General features: G+C 48.5%; 1 protein-coding gene across 4 annotated transcripts in view; it reads right to left on the bottom strand.

The window, feature by feature from the left end:
* Positions 1–19,748, bottom strand: part of Ranbp17 (RAN binding protein 17) — a 278,012-nt gene that overhangs the window by 7,812 nt on the left and 250,452 nt on the right. For all 4 annotated transcript variants that reach the window (XM_047555336.1, XM_047555337.1, XM_047555338.1 and 1 more), the window contains one exon: positions 18,988–19,154. In XM_047555336.1, the coding sequence (XP_047411292.1) occupies positions 18,988–19,154 (167 nt within the window). The remainder of the gene's footprint in view (positions 1–18,987; positions 19,155–19,748) is intronic.

Here is a 19,748-nt window from a genome sequence, read left to right as displayed (position 1 = left end):
TGGCCTCCGCACAATGAGCTGACTTCACTGTGAGCTGCAGGAAGCCGTCCAGAAAGCATCCCTGTTTGGTCTGCCTGTGTGACAGTGTGGACTCTGAATGACAGAGACCTGATAGCTTGCAGTCTTCTACGGAGAACAAAGCATGTTGTGCACAGGTCTACTCATCCCAGGTCGTCTCCTGCTCGGCCTAGCAGGAGATGAAGAGAGGAGCAAAGGCCACCGTGTGGACTTCCCTGCCTGAACCCCCCAGGCCACACTCTGTCCACAGTTAGAGTGACCCAACGCTCTCCCTTCTCGGCGAAGCTGTGCTTTGAGCAGGCAGTGAGGTTGGGCCTTCCTGCCCCGGCACGAACTCTTCCTCAGGAAGGTGAGGCTCAGGTGGTCTAGAGGAGGACGGCTGTGGAGATGGAGCAGAGGCAGGGGGACAGAAGACCAGAACAGAGAAGGCCGCATGGTGGGGCAGAGACCAGCGGCCGGGACACTGGAGCTTCCCCACCGTGTCCCTCGTGCCGAGTCTGGCACCTGGCACAGATCAGAGGCTTAAGGATAGCTGCTAATGAAATGGCGAAGACATAAAGGGACAGGTGAAAGGATGAAAGGACGAATGAGGAGTCAAGCTACAGCCTGAAGCGCTGGAGGGCCGACATGGTGCTGTCCAGAAGAGGGAGACGCCTGGCCTCCATCCGCGCTGGAGCTTGAAACCGTGAAGAATCTAAAGCACTTCGCCGCCTGTTTCCGGGGCTCTGGCTCTTGTGTGCAGGGCCGAGAATGCCTCTAAGTCTTGCTGGCTCCGGAGCGGGTAGCTCCCAGGGAGAGCCTCCGCTGGGGCTTCCAGGTTACCAAGGCCAAGAGCAGAGAAACGCCATCTTCTCTAAGGACAAGCGCTTCCCTAAGAGTCAGCTGTGCCTGAAGAGTTTTTCACCACCTACTGATAATAAAAGCTGTCATCTGTGGAGTCTGCAGGGCGCAGGGCGCTGCTGGGCAGGAGCACACGCTGTCGCGAGTCCTCGACTAACCCTGGGAAGAAAGCACCACCTCCTGCTTCACAGACAGGGGTCTGAGGCTCCTGCAGCGTACGCGCTCGCTCGAGGAGCTGCAGCCCCCAGGACGTGGGCCTCGGGCTAGTCTGCGCCTGCCACCCTCAGGCTGGAGGCCCGTGGTGACCGAAGCCCACTGACCTCTGGGGGCACTGATGGTGTGCGATGAAGGCTCCTCCTGGGCGCGCTCACTCTCCCACTTTGACGGACGCGTTGCCAGGTGGCCCTCTGTGCAGCCACCGTGCCGCCTGCCGATAAGCCAGGCAGCTGCTGCCATTCCTGCGATTAGAGTCCAGGGCAGTGGTTGCTGGAGAGTTCTCAGCAGACCCTCCTGCCTCCCACCTAAAGCTTTTACAAATTCGGTTAACATATTTTCAGACTCTCCAGGTGAAGAGCATCAGACTTAATTAATAGACTGTCTCTGGAAAATGGTTCACTGAACATCTTTATAAAAATGATTTCCCACCAACAGTCCCACGAACACAGCAATTTAACATCACAGAAAACATCAGTAAATTAAGCTGCTTTGGTCGTATCCCTTCTTCCTATGCCCCTATTTTTGTAAATGGAAATGTTTACTCAGTATCTTTATATGTTGGATATTTGTAAATTGCTTTTAATTTTATAGAAGCTCACAATGCAAGATTCCCTGAGCCTCAGTGGGCTTGAACTCTGAGTAATCCCCAAACTATTGAGATTTCAGGGACTTTTGAAAATGGGCTGAATATTTTTGCATTGTCAGATGAGTATGAGCTTTTGGGGGCCAGGGGCAGAATGTTATGGTTTGGATGTGAGTTGTCCCCCAAAAGCTTACACGTGAGACAATGCAGGAAGGCTCAGAGGAGAAATGACTGGGTTGTAAGAGTCTTAATCTAATCAGTGAATTAATTCTGAAGGGATTATTTGAAGTGGCAAGGTGTGGCTGGAGGAGATTGGAATTGGGGCGTGGCTTTGGGGTATATATATTTCATATCTGGAGAGTGGAGTCTCTCTCTCTCTCTCTCTCTGCTTCCTGATGATGTGAGCTGCTTCCCTCTGCCACACTCTTCTGCCATCATGTTCTGCCTCCCCTGGAGCCCTGGGGAATGGAGTCGGCCTTCTATGGACTAAGACCTCTGAAACCTCAAATAAACCTTTCCTCCTTTACAGTTGTGCTGGTTGGGTCATTTTGTCACAGCTGTGAAATAGCTGACGGAAACACAAGCTAATTTTTTCTGAGTTATATATTCCCTGTAAAGCGAACACTTCCCATTACTAATTTTCAAGGTGAATGATGTGACTAAAGATATTCCATAAAGTTGGAAAAAGGTAAAAAAATTACAACTCCTCCCTCTGCTTTCCACCTGTACCACAAGGATGAAACAACCCGAGGAGGTGATGTCGGCTCTGCTCCTATGGGGATCAGGGTCTCAGTATGTGCCGGACACTGCAGCTCTCCCCTCCCCAGCCCAGACGCTGTGCCTACAGTTGCATGATGTTTTAGTTGACTGAAAACTTCCTGCCTGTTGATCAGAGAAACGGAAGATGGCCAGAGTAATCTGCCTTGTTCAAAGGGCTGAGAAGGTGGCTCTGGTTCAGGTAGAGGAAAGAGAGACCAAAAAACACAGACCAAAGAAAAGGTGAAAGACCAAATTAAAAGCCTTTCTGGGGCTAGACCTTGCGTGTGTGGGAGGCAGAACAGACTGGACGATCGGGGCCTGGACAAAGGAGGTGCGTGCTGCAGGAGGAGGCGCTTCAATCTGAAATCCGTGGCGTGTACGTGTCTGTACCTCTGGCCAAGCTAGGGTGTCCTTGTTCTGAGGCAATGAAGTGGTGGTGTTCTAAGGGGCAGCCAATGAGAAGTGAGCCCGCTCTCAGAGCTGCCTGTCTCTGGGGTCCTCTGGCACAGGAAACTGGCCTTCACAGCAACACCACACAACACGTGGCCAGCAGGACCTGAAGAAGTGGAGAACTGTCCCCCGTCCATAGCAGTTTCCCCAGAGCTCTGTGCCCTGGTCGGAGGTCTGATGCCATCACAGAGGAAAAGCCTCCAGGTTTCAGGGCTGGCAAGTCAGGGGGTTTCTGCCATCACCAAGTGCGGTTCCCAAGGCCACGTGCACAGCTGATACTGAAATGTGATCCTGCTCAAATTAGATTCTAGTCATCTTTGGGGAGAAGGAATCAATTGTTCTCTTTGTCTGCTGTCTACCTGGGTGACTTAGTGGGATGTTATGAAAACTGAATGTCATGGACAAATATGCATATATTTAGTTATGCCGTCCTGCCTGGATTAACTGAGCTCCACCGTCTTAAGTTACACTTAAAACCATCTGTACATATTAAGCACACTCGTACATGCTTACAGTGCTTTTTCAGCCTCACAGTAGACGTTTTTAGCATTTCAAATGAAAATAAACAAAAACAAAACAAAATCAAGGTGAGGTGAGCCTCTCTTTTTAAAGAAACAAGACTGCCACCAGTGGTCCACCGTTCTCCCCTGGAGCCACCTGCGGGCCCAGCCTGCACGGCCACTGCACAGTATCAGCCTTGCTCGGACCTGAGAAGCAGGCGCTTCTCCCTCCTGGGCACCCCTGCCGGGTACTCAGGGGCCTGGGCCTGCCCGCGCTGCCTGCTGCACACTGACGCTGGCCGCACCCGCCACCTCCTCCTGACTCAGAGTGATGAACAGCCTGGAACGCTGAGACCTCTTCACCCAGTGTAAAATCTAAGGGAAAACACAACCCAGTTTTGCTGTTCTTTCAGTTTTCTCCATTACCAACTTTACCCTTAGTTCTCCAAACATTCATTTTAATCATGGTTTATTGGGGAAAGAATTACCTGCCAGTCTCCCCGCTTGTAAGAAAGAAGATAAACTTAGACCGAAACTTCAGGATTAATTAATTGAGAGTACTGTGTGTAATGTGTCTATTCTGAATGTTACAGCACACATCACAATGAAAACAGTTTTATTTTCCAGGGTTGAAATAAATTATAATAAATAATTCATTTCAGTGGCAGAGATGTACTGGAGAGCAAAGCAACAAAATTGACTACACTACACTGTGAGCCTCATTCTTGAATCTTCATTATCCATTTGAAACTTTTTACGAGTAGTAAATCATATTTCAAGTGGCTGCAGATCTCATAAAGCGGCTTGCTGCATTAAAATAAAACCAGAAAACCTGGGGCTGGATGCTACAGGGTTTGCCACTCAGCACTATTTGGGAAACACTTTCTCACTCCTATTTTGCCAACATCAAAAAGAACACTTTTCAATTTGATGTCAAAATTAAGCACCATTTGTCAAAAATGTCATCCAAATTTCTTTTGGGTAGGAAGGGTGAGAAAATCTGTATGATGTGGAATAGCTTTCCACTCCCAACTGTTTTTCCCTAATTTTTATTCAAGTGACATGGTGCTGCCTACATGATTAAGAGAGTCACATTCTAGAACCTTCACCAGCCTCAGAGGGTGTCTGAACCGGCAAATGTGTGCAAGCTTGAGAGAGACCAGTAGAGGCACCAGTGCTATGTCTAAAAGGACCAGCCTGTGCCCAGAACAGGTGAGAGCTGAGTTTTAAAAAGGTACACATAAACCAGGCATGGTGTGCATGCCTGTTATCCCAGAGACTCGGGAGGCTGAGGAAGGAGGATCACAAATTCAAGGCCAGCCTCAACAACTTAGTAGGACCTGGTCTCAAGATAAGTAGTAAAAAAGGGTTGGGGAGAGATACAGCTTAGTGTTAGGGAGCCCCTGCTGGGTTTCATGTTCAGTCAAAAAAAAAAAAAAAAAAAAAAAAAAAACAGAGCATATAGTCTAACATAGGAAAGAGGATATATCAAGAAGAGGAAATCAAATGAGGATGGCCCAGGAGACCTGGGCATGTTTAAGGAATGAATAACCCCCCAACAGGAGGCTTTGGAGGCTTTGGAGCAGCAGAGAACAGTGAGGGATGAAGGGAGAAGAGCCGGCCAGGTCCGGGCTACACAAGGCCTGTATGTCGCGAGTCTGGGAAGCAATATCCAGAGCAGCCTTCAAAGAACGTTTAAGGAAGAAGCGAGATGACAAGGCCCACCGTTTAGAAAGGCAAGGATGAGGTTCTGGAGCCGGTGATTCCAGGAACGACGCCCTGGAGCCAGTGAGGAGTCAGATGCCACAGCCATGTCAGTGGAGAAATGACGAGGTCTCAAGGCCACCACAGCAGACAGAGAGGCCCAATCCTTGAGGGCACACCCTGCCCTCCCCTCAGTCCATGAACTCCTTCCAAGGAGGACAATGATGCTGCAGCTGCGGATTGATCCAGAACATTAAGGACACAGCCTTAAATTCGAGAGTGCCCGCTGAGAGAAGGGCTGGATGCCAGGCAGCCGCAGGCGCTGCCCGCATGGGCTGTGCTGCTCGGCAGTTCAACAGGCACGAGGTCCACCCTGGGGCACACGGCAAAGCAGCGCAGCCTCGCTGGGCGCACCCACAGACACCTAGCAATAGGGAGCCCTGGTGCAGGCCGTGCAGCCCCACGGATTCCAAATCTCGAATTTTGCCCAGAGCGCACACTGTGGTGCGGGGCGCCTCCTGTGGCAAAGACGCCACCCTGACGTGGAGGTCAAGGTCTCCCTGCCTCTCACTGTCACTCCATTCGCCCTGATCTCCTGCAGGGACGTGGGTAAAATGGACCTAAAAATATTCATAAGCACCAGCGGAGGATTCTTTTACTTTTATTCAAAATGCTTTTGTGGAGAGAAAAGAAGTATTTTTGTCCACAATTCATGGGGCCCCTCCAAAGCACTTTCCATTAAAGCGTTCACATTTAAACCAGGGGGAGGGCACGCTGCCATCAGGCTGAGGGCTCCCTCTTAAGAGCTGTGTAAATGGCGATGCAAAGTGCTGGCCAAGAGCAGGGATGAGTCAAAGAAGCTACCGGGATGTGGAAGTTCTTTTCCCTAAGTAGGTCCCCAGGGCCCAAGGAATGATCCAGAATGAGTGCTGGGTATAGACCCTCATTCCTGACTGTGCTCGGCCAGGCTCAGTGTCAGACCCTGGCGACTGACAGGCGAACGGGCCACAGTGCCAACCCTCAGAGCCACAGTACGGAAGGACGACAGGACAGTGTTCTGAGTGCCAGAGGCCAGCACAGGAAGCTTCGAGGCCAGAGGAGTCTGCCTAACCCTGCGAGGGGCAGGGGCAGGCAGGGAGGTCTTCGCAGAGAGGGAACCATGATCTGCCGTGGAGAACAAGCAAAGGTTGACAGGTGGGAAGGAGGGTAGGTAAGTGCAAAGGTCTGGCGACCTGCAGGGAAGGTCCTGGGAGGCTGTGGAGGTGGCGGCTGGCACCTGTGAAGGCCCAGTAACCTGTACAGAGAACGGGATTTTATCCTGCAGGAAACGAGGTCACTGAGCCGTCAGTCTTTCTGGCAGTGACGCAGTACTGAGCTGCGGTCTGACCGACCTTCACGGGGTCCAGGCCCAGGAACTCTGGACCATCTGATGGCTCCTGGAAGTAGCAGGTCACCTGCCTGGCTCCTGCTCCTGCCTTGCTGGCTCTGTGGCCAGGACTCTGAGACACGGCCTGACATTGCTTCCCTGGGCCTGCAGCGTATAACTTCCCAGTGGCCCCTGTCAGGAAGCTTTTTATTGATGTTCAGCCTCCACTTTCCTTTCTTAATATTCTCCCATTATGCCAATACGCCACCGTGCCATGCTAAGTAATTCCCTTTCCTCCTTGGCATGTCCATCTTCCAAGTATTTATAGACTTATCAAGGGCCCCATTTAGTTGTCACTTAGGCGAGCTATACATATTTAGCTTCTCTAATCTGCCCCATAAGCCAGCCCTTCCATTCTCCTAAATCACTTGAGGTACTTTCCTCCAGATTTCTGTCAATTTGCTTCCGGCCTCTGTCTAATGCAGGGGCTGAGGAAACGACGAGGTGCGGGGGAGGGCTCACTCCTCTGTGGGACGAGTCCTTCAGCGATGTAGGTGGGACTTTTCCAGGCGCCACGCTGGGCTGGGCCTCTGAGGACTGACTCCCTCTTGTTATCTGAAAGGTCACTTTGCCTGTGCACATCTCGAGTCAACCCCGTCGATGGCATCAGAGGCACACTTGTGACGTGTGCTTAGAGAACCTGCTGTGTGCCAGGACTCCTTGTCCCTGTCCTTCCTCGCCTCCCTCCCTTTTCACTTCTAACACTTCACTCCCTCCCGTGTGTTGGGCCCACTGGTGTGGAGGCGAGCAGAGTGGCCTCTGGGCTTCAGGCTCTCAGGGAGCCTGTGTAGCTACTGCCTCCTCCCTGCCATCCAGCAGCTGGCGTCCTCGCAGACTGCAGGGTCGCAGAGAAGCCAGTCGAAAGCACTTATCTCTAATTGACGCTCCGGGTGCCCTGAGAGCACTTCTGTTCCATCTAGGATGAGATGCCACGCTAAGCGCAGGCACCAGCCAAGCTCGGACGTGGCCTGCCTTGGGGTCCAAGAGGTGCTTTCTCAGGCCTGGCACCTTCTATCCTCGGCGGTTTACTGGATGTGCTTCCTTCACAGGACCTCCGTCAGCTGCATACGGACTACGGTGCTTTTCCTCTCCATGGGACCAGTGGCCAAGAGCGCTGGGGCTGGGGAGAGAGTAGGCCAGGGGGTCTCAACGGCAGGCCTGGGGAATCTGGGCAGGAACTGACAGGGGCGGAGGGCTCAGCTGTCTGACTGAGCCAGTTCTAGTGAGCTGTGGACTCGTGTGGCCGCCATGGCGTGGTCCTCAAGAGGTGAAGTACCGAGTCAGGGACACAGAAGTGGCCTGACTGGAATTCAAGTCAGGTGTGCCGGGTGCAAAACCTGCCTGCTCTGTTACACATACAGAGCATCTGCAATCAACTCTGAAAGGAGGGCTGAACTGCAGTAGCTCAGGAGTGCTCAGTTTCTCCTCTCCTCAGTGTGACAGAATCAATGAGTGAGAGGTCTAGGGTGCTTAGCTCCCGAGAGGTTCAGGGAACCACATTTCGCCCTATTCTGCACCTTGAATCACACCGAGAGGTCCTTGCACACCCATCGCTCACAGCCCCTCAATGGCTGCTGCAGGCTCGCCTTTCTGAGAGCGAAGAGAGCAGTGACCGCAAAGGTCGGATTCTCATCCGGGCAGAGTGCATACTTTGGGAATCACATGGCTTGTCCTGCGGGTGATCTGAAAAACCAGTAACAAATGCAGACTGAACCAAGCTGCCACCGCAAAGCCAATCCTCACGTTATACTGTGCCATCCTTCAAAAAACTCAGAGGCTTCTCAGCATTCAGTGCCAGCCAGCGAGATGAAGGCAGGAGAAATGTGTCATCTGTTGCCCTGCTGTCTCCCTCGACCGGGTGAAGTATAAGAAGAGACAACAGGAAGCGTGGTAGGGCGCCCGGGAAGCCTCGGTGTGGTGAAAACTGTGCACTGGAGATGGAGTCCCAGCGAGAATCTAAACGAGATTCCCGAGGCAAGCTACCTGCGGAGGAAGGCTTACTAAGCCTACGGTTCTGGACGTTTGAAGCAGAAGGTCGGAAGGGTGGACGACATGCATTGCGCTGCGAGGAGCCAGGCCTGCTCCTGTGTGACACCCCGGGCTCCGCCAGGCCCGCCTCCACGGGTTCCACACTGTCTCCCAACATGGCTACCGGGGCTTGTGGAGCCAAAGCACAGCACACGGCTCTTCACTGGCTGTGCGACTGTGTGGACCCACGACCAGGCAGTGCAGCCAGGCCTCTCAAGGGCTCGGAAGCACAGACGTGGCGGCTGGCAGGCCGTTCTAGTCTCTTCCTGGGGCGGCAGGGCTCTCGTTTGAGGTCCTCTCAGCACGTCCGGTTCTTTCCTCTCCCTTGGCGGACTAGCTGCCTCTGTGCACGTGGCAGGGAATGGCTGCCCTGCAGCTCTTGAGTCTTCACCTGAAGTGAGGATGACCGGCTGGCGAGCACTTAGGTGCCAGCTGCTAAATCCAGGAGAAAGCACGCATGAGGCTCAGGCGGAGAGGCCCTGGGCTCCGTCCCGAGCACCAAAGGGTGGGAGCAACCTAGCAGCCTGGCAACCAGTCCTCACAGAAAGGCGCCGAGGCTCAGTCAGGAATTTGTGAATGAGGACCACTCCATGTCTCCCGCCCCAGGCAACCCTGCTCCTGAGCCATGGCGGAACGGTAGAGTGGCTAAGTAAAGCTCACAGCTGTGTGCACGGGGCGAGTTCTCGGACTTCAAGTCTCCATTAGAATATTGGAGAAGCTTAACTACAGAGGTACGCGCACACGGCGTGGCTAGTGCACAAGAGCTTCTCAGCTCCTCTCTCATCATCGTCAGGCACCACCAACACTCCTGCAGGAAGTCTTCACCTCCGGGAGGGCGCAGGGAGGGCCGCCTGTTGGGGGCGCGGCGTGAGGAAATGCTCCTAACCCCATCTCTTCTGGGCAGAAGAGCCAGCCTCCGCAGGGTACCCCGACAGACGTGGGGTGGCGCTGGGCGAGGTGGGTGGGAGGCAGGGAGATGAGCCTCAGTGCCTCCTTCATACATCCGCTACCCCCTTCTGGGGCTGGAAAGACAGCCCTGTGTCAAACTTGGGGGTGCAACTGAGATCCCAGATCATGCGTGAAACGTGGATAATGTTGCTGCCTGTGCTACACCAGCACAGAAACACCGACGTCATCTCCCGTGCTCGTCCTGAGAATTTTCAAAAAACCAACCCACACATACCACCATGACGACAAGAAAAATCACCAGAACCCCGAAGTCCCCAAGAGTCAGCTTCTGATCAGTGTTAAACACCCTGGCAGACGTGCGGTCGCTATTTCATCCACGGGCCGCTGCTGCAGCAAAGTGTGGCGCAGAGGTTGCAAAAAAGGACAACTTCACTGGATCCTTTTCAGTCTTACTCTACGATGACGGCCAGTGATGCCAACCGCGGTCATGGAGAGGGAGGACCATCTTCTTGCCTTGACCACACTGAAAGCACGCCGACCAGGCCTTTTCGCTGGGGAAACATCCTCTGTCTGCTTTGCATGAGTGCGAGGGAGAGGCAGGGCCATTGTTCACTGTTTACAACTCCTCGGCCATTCTGAGAACCTTGGCTCTAGACTAATAGCAGAACTGAGTGTGCTAAACTGTAGACAGAGGAACAAGGATGGACTGCAGTCACTGCAATTCATAAAGAGAACATTTGGAGCCCCTGGGAATGCCAAACCCAGCCACTGGCACCCGTGATTTCATGCTAAGTCCAAACACATCATATTTTTTAGTTTAAAGACAAAGGCTAATGGATATGTGACTTATTTATTTCAAATTCCTCTTTATGAAGAGCTGCTTTTTTTTTTAAAGGACCTTGGAAAACATTATAATTCCCCTATTCTATAAACACACAAATATAATTGTAAAATGACATCATTCTGTTTTCATTTAATTACTCCTGAAATGCTTTCTATTTAATATTCATTACTCAAAAGCTAATTTAAAAGAGAAAGAGATGCAACTTATTCAAAAAGATGTACTGTCATTCACAGCAATAGTTATCTAATATACAGAAGTTAATAAAGCAGATTAATCTACAAGTCCCTTTAAGCCATTCTTGAGTTTTGGACAACTGCCTCTTTGACCTTTCACCCTCATGCTGTGCACCAGTAGCAGGTGCCAGCTGTACAGAAATTATGGCTGCCGCCTTTGGACGCAAAATCTTTTCTTACTTTGCTTCTGACCAGCAGCTGACCCTGTAGGAGTGATTGTTTCTGGTGGCGGCCTAAAGGCTACATAAACCAGTAGCAGATAAACAAAAGGCTACATACACCAGCTGCCTTGCCTAAGGGTACCATCCTGGGCTGACACCTCCACTCCTTCTCCAGCGTCCCAAATCGCTCCTTGTTTGTTTCTAAACATGCATTTCATCCTTGTTGTGTGAGGGGCCAGGGTAGGAGAAAACCCCCCAAAACAACAACGAAAAACCCCTCCCTTCCCTCGAACTTGACTTTTGAGTATTCCATGTCAAACTGTGCCATTATAATGCTAATCTAGGCCTGATTTAGCAACTTTAATAAGAGGCTAAACCCTCTTGTAATTAGATAATAAAACTTTATTATGTATTTTAATATTAAAAGTCTTAAAATCAAACTCTTCAAATCATACAGTGGTACAAAAACTAAGGTACTTAAATATCATGGCCCCAGAAAATGGGAACCTGAAAAGCACATTGTGGCTAATTTCTCATTCTCAGAAATGTAAACATGGAATTCCTATGTGGTAGAGGGAAAGCGCCACACTCTTAATTACGAGCAGGGAAGAATGAATCTATTCAAGTATGAAGCACACTGTACCATTTCCAGCAACAGCATGAGATGGCTTTGACAGTTATTTCTTGGATACAAATTACACAAGTATAAAAACAATCCCCATAATGATTAAATGCAGTTATGTACATAGGAGAATACCAGTGCAAATGGTAACATATTTAAATGGTTTTCCTTCATTAAAAAAATTATATATGATATTAAACCATCAATCACTGCTGAGGCACAGGAGTTTAAATGTATTGTCACTGGCTGAAATAAATGACTTGGAGACTGGATTCTGGCTCACTCAATATGGTGTCTCTGCGTTGCCTAGCCACCCAACTCTCTGCTGGCTGGGGCTACATCTGGTGGATCCCACCCCTTTCAATTAAGAAGGCAAGTCATGCCACCAATGGATTACATCCTTACGCTGTGCTTAGAGGTAGGAAAACACATGTCCTCATGGGGTGGGAGGGCCCTCTCTGTTCTGTCAATGATTTGCAAGAAATCTGAAGTACTTTTTTCTTTCTTCACACGTTTACAAAATTTTCTTGTGGAATTTCCTCAGGGCTAATCCATAGGGTATTATGACATAATCTTTCCTTAGCACTACCGCCTGGCTTACTATGCAGCAGCAGTCCAAGAACATGCTAGATTAAACAGCTAAAACTGTACTTCTGAACATTACTTTGGGGGGTTTGCTATGCAGACATTCACTGATGGTCACAGGTGTCAGGTTCTGTTGGGGCTGAGACAAGTATCAAGATGAAGGTGGTTTTATTTTTATTTTTACGAAGGTGATTTTTTGAGGGCAAAAACACTGAAAATATATCACTATGGTTACATTAATTTGATAATTCATAAATCAAGAATGGGTTTTTATTTTAACTGTTTTTTTCTGTTTAAAAATAACCATTTTTTTATAGTTGAAATAGTCATCCAACAAATATTTCTGTAATAAAAATGAAATCAAGATGGTAAAGATATTTTTAACAAAAAGGATCTGGGCTGGGTGGTGGTGGCACACACCTGTAATCCCAGTGGCTCGGGAGGCTGAGGAAGGAAGATTGTGAGTTCAGCCAGCCTCAGCAAAAGTGAGGCGCTCAGCAACTCAGTGAGACTGTCTCTAAATAAAATACAAAATAGGGCTGGGGATGTGGCTCAGTAGTTGAGTGCCACTGAGTTCAATCCCAATACCTGCCCCCCACCAAAAATAAGGTTTTAGACTAGAATCACCCTTCTACAAATGAAAAATTTTATAATATCACAGTTAAAATGCCACTTTAATTTAAAAAAACTAGTGTTTTTCTATTTTTAAAACTAAACCAGTGGGCTGAGGCTGTAGCTCAGTGGCAGAGTGCTTGCCTAGCACGTGTGAGGCACTGGGTTTGATCCTCAGCACATTAAAAAAACATAAACAAATAAAATAAAGGCATGCTGTCCATCTACAACTACAAAACAATTAAAAAAAACTCAACTTGCCTTTGGGAATAGCAGACACCGTTTTTTCATGCTCTGAGGGTTGCTCCCTTTTGGAGTTTTATTGCTGTTGTCACCTAAATACTTTTTATTCAGTCAAGGTCCTCCTAGATATTCTGGTTTTATCATCAGTAATTAGTTTGTATACACATTCTCTCTCACACACCACCAAATTCAATTTTATTTTTACCTCAAACAAATTTGGGTTATTTAAACAACAAACCCCCAAAAGTTTGGAAAGTGTTAACTCAGTTTCACTGAACCCCTTCAGTATGCAAAGACACAACCAAATGTGCTAAAACGTCCTCAGATGTCTTAAGTATAGCAAAAGCAAAATAAAAAATTCAGTGAAACCAAAATAACTACATTCTTTTAAAACTACAATCTAGAAAGTTTGCTTGAAAAATTATCAAAAAGTCAGCTGGGAATAGCATCACTGTAGAAGTGCCACATGCGACGTCCGGGGAACCTCGGCTCTGAAGTTCCTCAGGACCACACAACACAAACGACAACTGACAGCCAGACACGCGGGGATGGCCTGCCAACTCTCTGTTTTTGTCTTTTTAATTTTTAATCAGTGGCCAACATTTAAGAATCTGAATTTCTGGTTTTTCTTCGGGACAGAAATTTCACTCTCTGGGGAGAGTGGGCTTCCCTTCTTGTGACAATTAGCCAGAGCTGTGTCGCAGCTGCCTGCTGTGGACGGGCAGGAGCACCAGAGGATTCTGGCTGTCCACCTCATTCAGGCTGACTGCTGGCCTTACAGGTGCCTTAGCAGGGCTTGAGGGAATCCAGGCGTCAGACTGGGGAGAACACCAGTAGAACTAACGGTACTGGTCAGCAGAAGTGTCCTTTAAAAGGAGACTACACCGCAAAGAGGTGACGGGCGGCGTTCCACGCTGCTGGATAAGCAGGGAGAGTCATGCACAGAGTCGCAGGGCCGGGCACAAGTGCGAAGCTCCTGCTTCACCCACATGGCCATTGCTGCTGCCAGGAGCAGATACCGTGAAGCAGACCTCAAGGCCTCCGGGAAAAGTCACTGACACAACCAGACTCAGGCCTCCTCGAGGACACACGTCCTCCTCAGCCTCATGCCCTGGGCACCTGGCTATGGGAGGAGAGGGAGTGCCCACGGGCCTTGCCTTAGTGGTGGAGGGAGCCACAGGGCTCCTTCTGCACCGGCTGGCAACATCACTTCCCTCTGCTTTGCCCGCTGCCTCCACAGGTCACCGCCCATCTGCTCTGTCCCGGCTGCAGGACGAAGTTGGGGTATCGGATGACTACTCTAAAGCACTTTACCTTAAAGTCCCATGGCCCCGTGGGACTTACCGGGCGCTCAGCCTGCCCCCGGAACTGTGCAAGACCCATGTGCTGGGCCCTGAGCTCTTCAGGTCGAGGTTCAGGCTGAGACCCTGTTCCTCCCCGGGCTCTGTGGCCCTGAGACAGTTGGTCTTCTCCTGCTTCGATGACAAGGCACCTTCACAGGGATGCTGTGAGGAGGTCAGGAGTCTCACCGAGTCCCTTCAGTAGGTGAAGACAGCCCAAATGGGCTTCGCTTCTCCCAGGAGTGCACAGCGTGTGTGTGCATGGTGTGCGGACAAGACCGGACCACAGGAGGGGCCCTGCCAGGAGGGGCTCCTGTTTTCCAGTGTCTAATGACGGGCCCCTGGCTGCCTTCAAATGCTGATCGAATCGTGAACATTCTTTGAGCTCATTTTTGAGATCAATCTACTGACATATTTTTGTTAATAAAACTACAAATCAACCAGGCTGAGCTATTTAGTTGCACTGAAGGCACACTTTCTGATTAAGAAACATGAGAAATAGTTTTTAGTAACATCAGAAAATCTGGCTAATTATTTTTGAAAGAGGGTAAGAGATGTGACACATTTCACCTGACTAGTTGTTTTCTACTGTGAGGAACTTGCTGGGGTTCCAAGGCCAAAGTCTCAACAGCAGTTAAAGATGCGACTGCACTTTCTCCTACTTACTGTTATGGAATGGCATCTTAAGTATGAAAGATGTCTCGTATAGTATGTCACAATGTTGAGCAATAGCGTTTCAATCTAAACACAGAAATGAAAAAAGAGCAGATGATTTCCCTTTTGCTGTAATTCACTTTGGGATGCATGTCATGAAGAGCACTAGGCAAAAGCAATTTTCATTGATTGACTGATTGAGGAAAAGGGTGAATGTTCTTTCAGTTACGTCCCCTACTGGAGTAGGATTCTCACAGATCCTGACAGCTCTTCACAATGTGTAGTTAAATGCCGTGTTAGCAAAAATAAATAAATAAAAAACGAAATGAAAGAGAGGGAGAGAAAAGAAATCACAATTAGAACTTCTTTGGGTCTTTAGTCAGCTGGCTTGAGCTAAATAGATAAATAGAGGAGGGCAACAAATTCAAATCTAACAGCTCTAGTCCTCTGCACAAAGGATCTGGGTGTTGGATACTCTTAATTACTGAAAAGATCTTGAGCTAATTGCATAATCTAATCAGTAATACTGACAATCACTTCGTGCTTGTTCTACTTCTGTGGAAGCTACTATATTACTAGAGCGACTAGTTTTAAATGAAATTCTGATTTAGAGATGAATTCCTCCACATCAGACTCCTATTCTTATTTCAAACAGAATCAGCCCCATCTCTGAAATGCTCCTCTACTTCTACAAAACATGTGAATCTGTGATATAACTCAGGATATAACTAAGTGGATGCTGATCCACACCCTGACCAGCTCTGAAACATTTCATGTATGAATATTATTTTCCCAATTATTGTAGCAGATCAGTGCCTGATCCACTGTCCTTTGGGATGCTCGGTGACCTGATCCCTGTTACTACTAGTCTGATGGGAAGATTCTAGTTTATTCACCTATTAGTACAACAGCACTGGGGACATCACACCCCCAGCTATGTAAACTGGACTCTTCTCAGCTGCTGGGTCAAAGCAGTGCTGGTGAGGCGAGAATCCTTACTTGATACAGATTCACCTACAGCGAATCTTCAAGTGGACTAGACTTTAATGCTTGCCAAGTTAGATTTGGTTGCAAATATGGAAGATGGCTTATTTGAAGAACATCTAGAGAAGATCGAAAGCCATGTAGTTTGTAAAAAACACATTTCCAGGTGAGCGGCACTTAACAAGTCCTTCCCAGGCTGTGGCATGCAAATGGGAAAGCCTGTGGGGACGCAGAAACCCTCAGCAGGACCTGGCGTGACACGACAAGTGGAAGGAGCTGTACCTTGCTGCAGCTGGGAACTGACAGTCTTCATGCAGCTACACTTCCAGCAAAACAGGTCCAGGTTGGAGGAAGCAGTTCAAAGTAGTAAATAATTGCAGTATCATTACATCAGTTTAGTTTAAAGAGCTGACAAACCCCCTCTAAACTCCAGGCACAATTAGTCATTAGGGTCTAGTTTTTCAGCACTGTTAAGCAATTTGTAACCCATTCCTTTTAATAGGGTTAGGCATTACTTAACCACACAGATGCCCTGAAAACTGAAACCTCAAGATATGAAGCAACAACCTTGTTCATTACCTTCTCTGATAGGCAAATCATCTATAAAAACAGCTTTTAATGGGCAACCGATGAATAATCAATGGCTCACTTTTCATCTGAGTGTGAGAATGAGAATAATCTAATACAAAGTCCCTCCGGTAAGAGGCCGAATCTTGGGCCCTGCTGCTCTTCAGGGCTGATTTATAAGGTTTTGGAAAGCTGATGTAAACAGATGATCAATGGGACCCATCCTGCTCCTAATAACCCCCAACTGGCTCACTCCCTCTTTTCCAGGTCCATCCCTCAGGCTATGCGCTCTGTCCGGCTAATTCTTCCCACTGCCCCTGCCTGCTGCTTTTACTCTGGCCATCCGTTCAGGCCAGCCGACTCACAAGTAATTTTATACGCAGCAGAGAGCGGGTGGAATTGATTTTTCACTCAGCACTCAGTTCCCATCTGAATAATTATCAATTTTACTGCCTCATAAAGGGAAGAGTCAAAATTTCAAATCAATTCAAAAGAGCTTTTGAGACGACAGAAACTGTGCATAAGAATAGAGGTCAAAGTTGTCAGTGACCTGAGGAGATGATGTCAGATATTACTATACCCGACAGTTGACATCAGAGCACTCAAGATGATACAACCTAGTGCTAATGCAAATCATATTTATGCTGACTACCAGAGACCAGTCATTAATATTTAAAATGCTATCTGAAAGCCTACATTCCAAATAAATAGAATGGATTCCACTGTTAATAAAGATATATCACTACTTAGTCATATGCTGCAAAGTGAAGAATTACCAAGTGTCATTAACACACAGAAATGACTTAAGCCAGTAGACACAGGGGAACCCAGGAAGACCCTCAGCTCCTGGCTACAGCTCTCGCGCAGAGCCTCCTGCCTTTGCTTGCATTTTCTACCAACTTAAAAGTGTCTGCCGAACTGGGACTTATGGCTGAATGCTGGCAGGAGGACTTGGTGGTGGACTTGTTCCTTGCCACGGTAGGGTGGGGCTCGGTCTGCTTTCTGGCCCTCCACTGATATTTATCTTCCTCAGCGAGGACGTGCTCTGAGTCAGCGGTTCTCAACCTTCTCCACGGAACTCACGCGAGGGCTGCGACCCTCCCAACCCCACCAGAGGCCACTGCCTCTGGCTGGGGATGGGGACAGCTGGTGGCAGAGGAGCACCAAACCTTGACAGGGAAGGTGTTCCAAGGGACACAGGGACATTCAAGAATCAACAGTGGGAGGAGTGAGGACCCTGGGTCAAGTTCCATTCCCGTGCAAGCTTGCTGCACCTCAGCCTGCTCATCTGTCAAGTGGGGTGGCGGCACCCACCTCCCAGGGCTGTTGTGGGTCTAAACGGGAAGCCCTCCCCTGTCGCTGTCATCGCTTTGTCATGGTATTACCAAAATGCCGGTGATTCTCTTTCCTTCACAACAGAAAACTTTTTACGGAGAGAAATCAGGTCTTCTGGGTCTGAATGGTTCCTGCCCCTTGCACGTGGCGAGTCCTCAACAGATGTGAGCCAGACATTACCAACCTGCCCAAACAGCTCTAGGCCACAGCCTGTGCTAATTCTCACTATGTCCCCTCCCCCTCCTCAGAAAGGAACTGGTTAAATGAAATGTCACCACAGACAAAGTTCACACAATTTCATTTCAATGTCAGCAAAGATGACAGCCAGGAAGGAAGCCTCTTTCACGCCGTCTCATGCTATTTTCATCATTTTTCACACACAGTAACATTTTCTGTGGATTGCAGGTGATCCGTTTGCTCACTAACGACACCATAGCAAGACACTATTGAAGTATTTATATTTGCAAATCAAAGACTATTATGGTTATAATTTGGTAAAAGAAAACAACATAAAATAATATTTTCTAGACTTAGTGGAAGTAGGGGTAGTGACGGTATAGCCATAAACAATGGCATCATTCTCTTGGAAACACGCCTGGTTGTTGCTACTGTGACCTGTAGGAACAGTGCTGATTCTGACCCATGTCCGTTAATTAGAAAATAGATTTGAAAATAAAGAAACTGGTTTTACAACTTACTAATTAAAAATGTTCCTGGGAATATTACCTAATCTATCTGATCTGTGATTCCTCATCTTAAATTGGGAACAACACTAACTATAATCTGATGAGTGGATAGTTCCTAGCTAGCTGCCTGGCACAGACAAGGAGTCCAGCAAAGGGAAGCGTTCTCAAGGCCTATCAGAGCCTACACAGGGCAACTACTGACATCATCAGAGGCTCCAGGAAAGAAATAAGAGATCACTGTTTCTAGTTCGTTTTGCCCTATTTTTCTCGGACCTCTGAGTTCCTTTCTGAGGAGGGGCTGGGGAGCATCGTTTTTGAATTCTAGCCTCACTGAGGTGAGATGAAGGACATCTGGATTTCTTGAGGGTGGGAAGCCTGAGGCCACTTCCACTCTCAAGGAAAAGACTCAGAAATAACTGCTAAAGACTCTTGGCAAGAACAGTTGTTCTCATAACTTTCCCGTGTCCATATATGCGTACACCGCACGTGAAACTCCGTATCGGTAGGTACGGTACAGCCATAAGACTAGGATCCTGATTAGGATAAGTTGTGTATAAGTCATCAAATACACTCTACTGCCATGTATATATAAAAAGAACAAATAAAAAAACAACAAAGAAGAACAGTTGTTCTAGAGACGTTCAGGACCAGGTTGGCTTCTGGGTCACTGTTTCCTAAGTTAGGTTACCTGCTGCAGGACGTCTGGGTTTTGCTGCATGAAGTGTAAGAGTCTCTGACCAGCCTGGGCAGCCTCTCTGCATCGAAGTGGCTTCTTGCCCTCTTTTGCTATGTGCTTGAAGAGGTAGGTGACGATGTGGTCCAAACTGGTACAGCAGCTGGAGGAGACAACTGTATCTGGACGAACGACAAAAAGAAATTCATCTGCAATGGGAAGTGTTTGCGGCAATGGATTCTACTGTCTCCATTGAAAATGAATCACCATCTGCTTTCAAAACACTTCCACCCAACTCCAAGTTCCTCGAGGGCAGAGTGCCTGGCTTCTTTCCTTAAGCCAAGTGCTGATCACAGGGTCTGGCACGGAAACACCACAGTAAGCAAATGATTCCTAGCCGGTACAGGACAGAGGTCTCTGGGACTTAACAGCATCTGTTCAAGTGACTGTTTATTAAACATCTATAGTGCAAAGAGCTCTGAGCTTCAGGGGAAACCCACCCAGGGGTCAAATAGCTTACACTTTGGCACACAAGTCACCATAACACAATGCTATGGAGAAATGGGTAACACTGCTGTGGGGATTCAGAGGGAGATCACACTCAGATGGCTGAGTCCAGGAGAGTTTGGTGAAGAAGGCAGCCCCTGAACCAGGCTTGCAAAGATTATTCCAGTTAGACATAAGGAAGGACACTTTTCAGGTAGAGAGATCAGCATGAGGCAAGACAGTGTGGTCGGAGAGGCTTGGATTTTGGAGTCAGAGGCTCTGGATTCAAA

This window comes from Sciurus carolinensis, chromosome 6, assembly GCF_902686445.1.
Source record: "Sciurus carolinensis chromosome 6, mSciCar1.2, whole genome shotgun sequence".
NCBI classification, from domain to species: Eukaryota; Metazoa; Chordata; class Mammalia; order Rodentia; family Sciuridae; genus Sciurus; species Sciurus carolinensis.
This window is presented reverse-complemented; position numbering and strand designations above follow the sequence as displayed.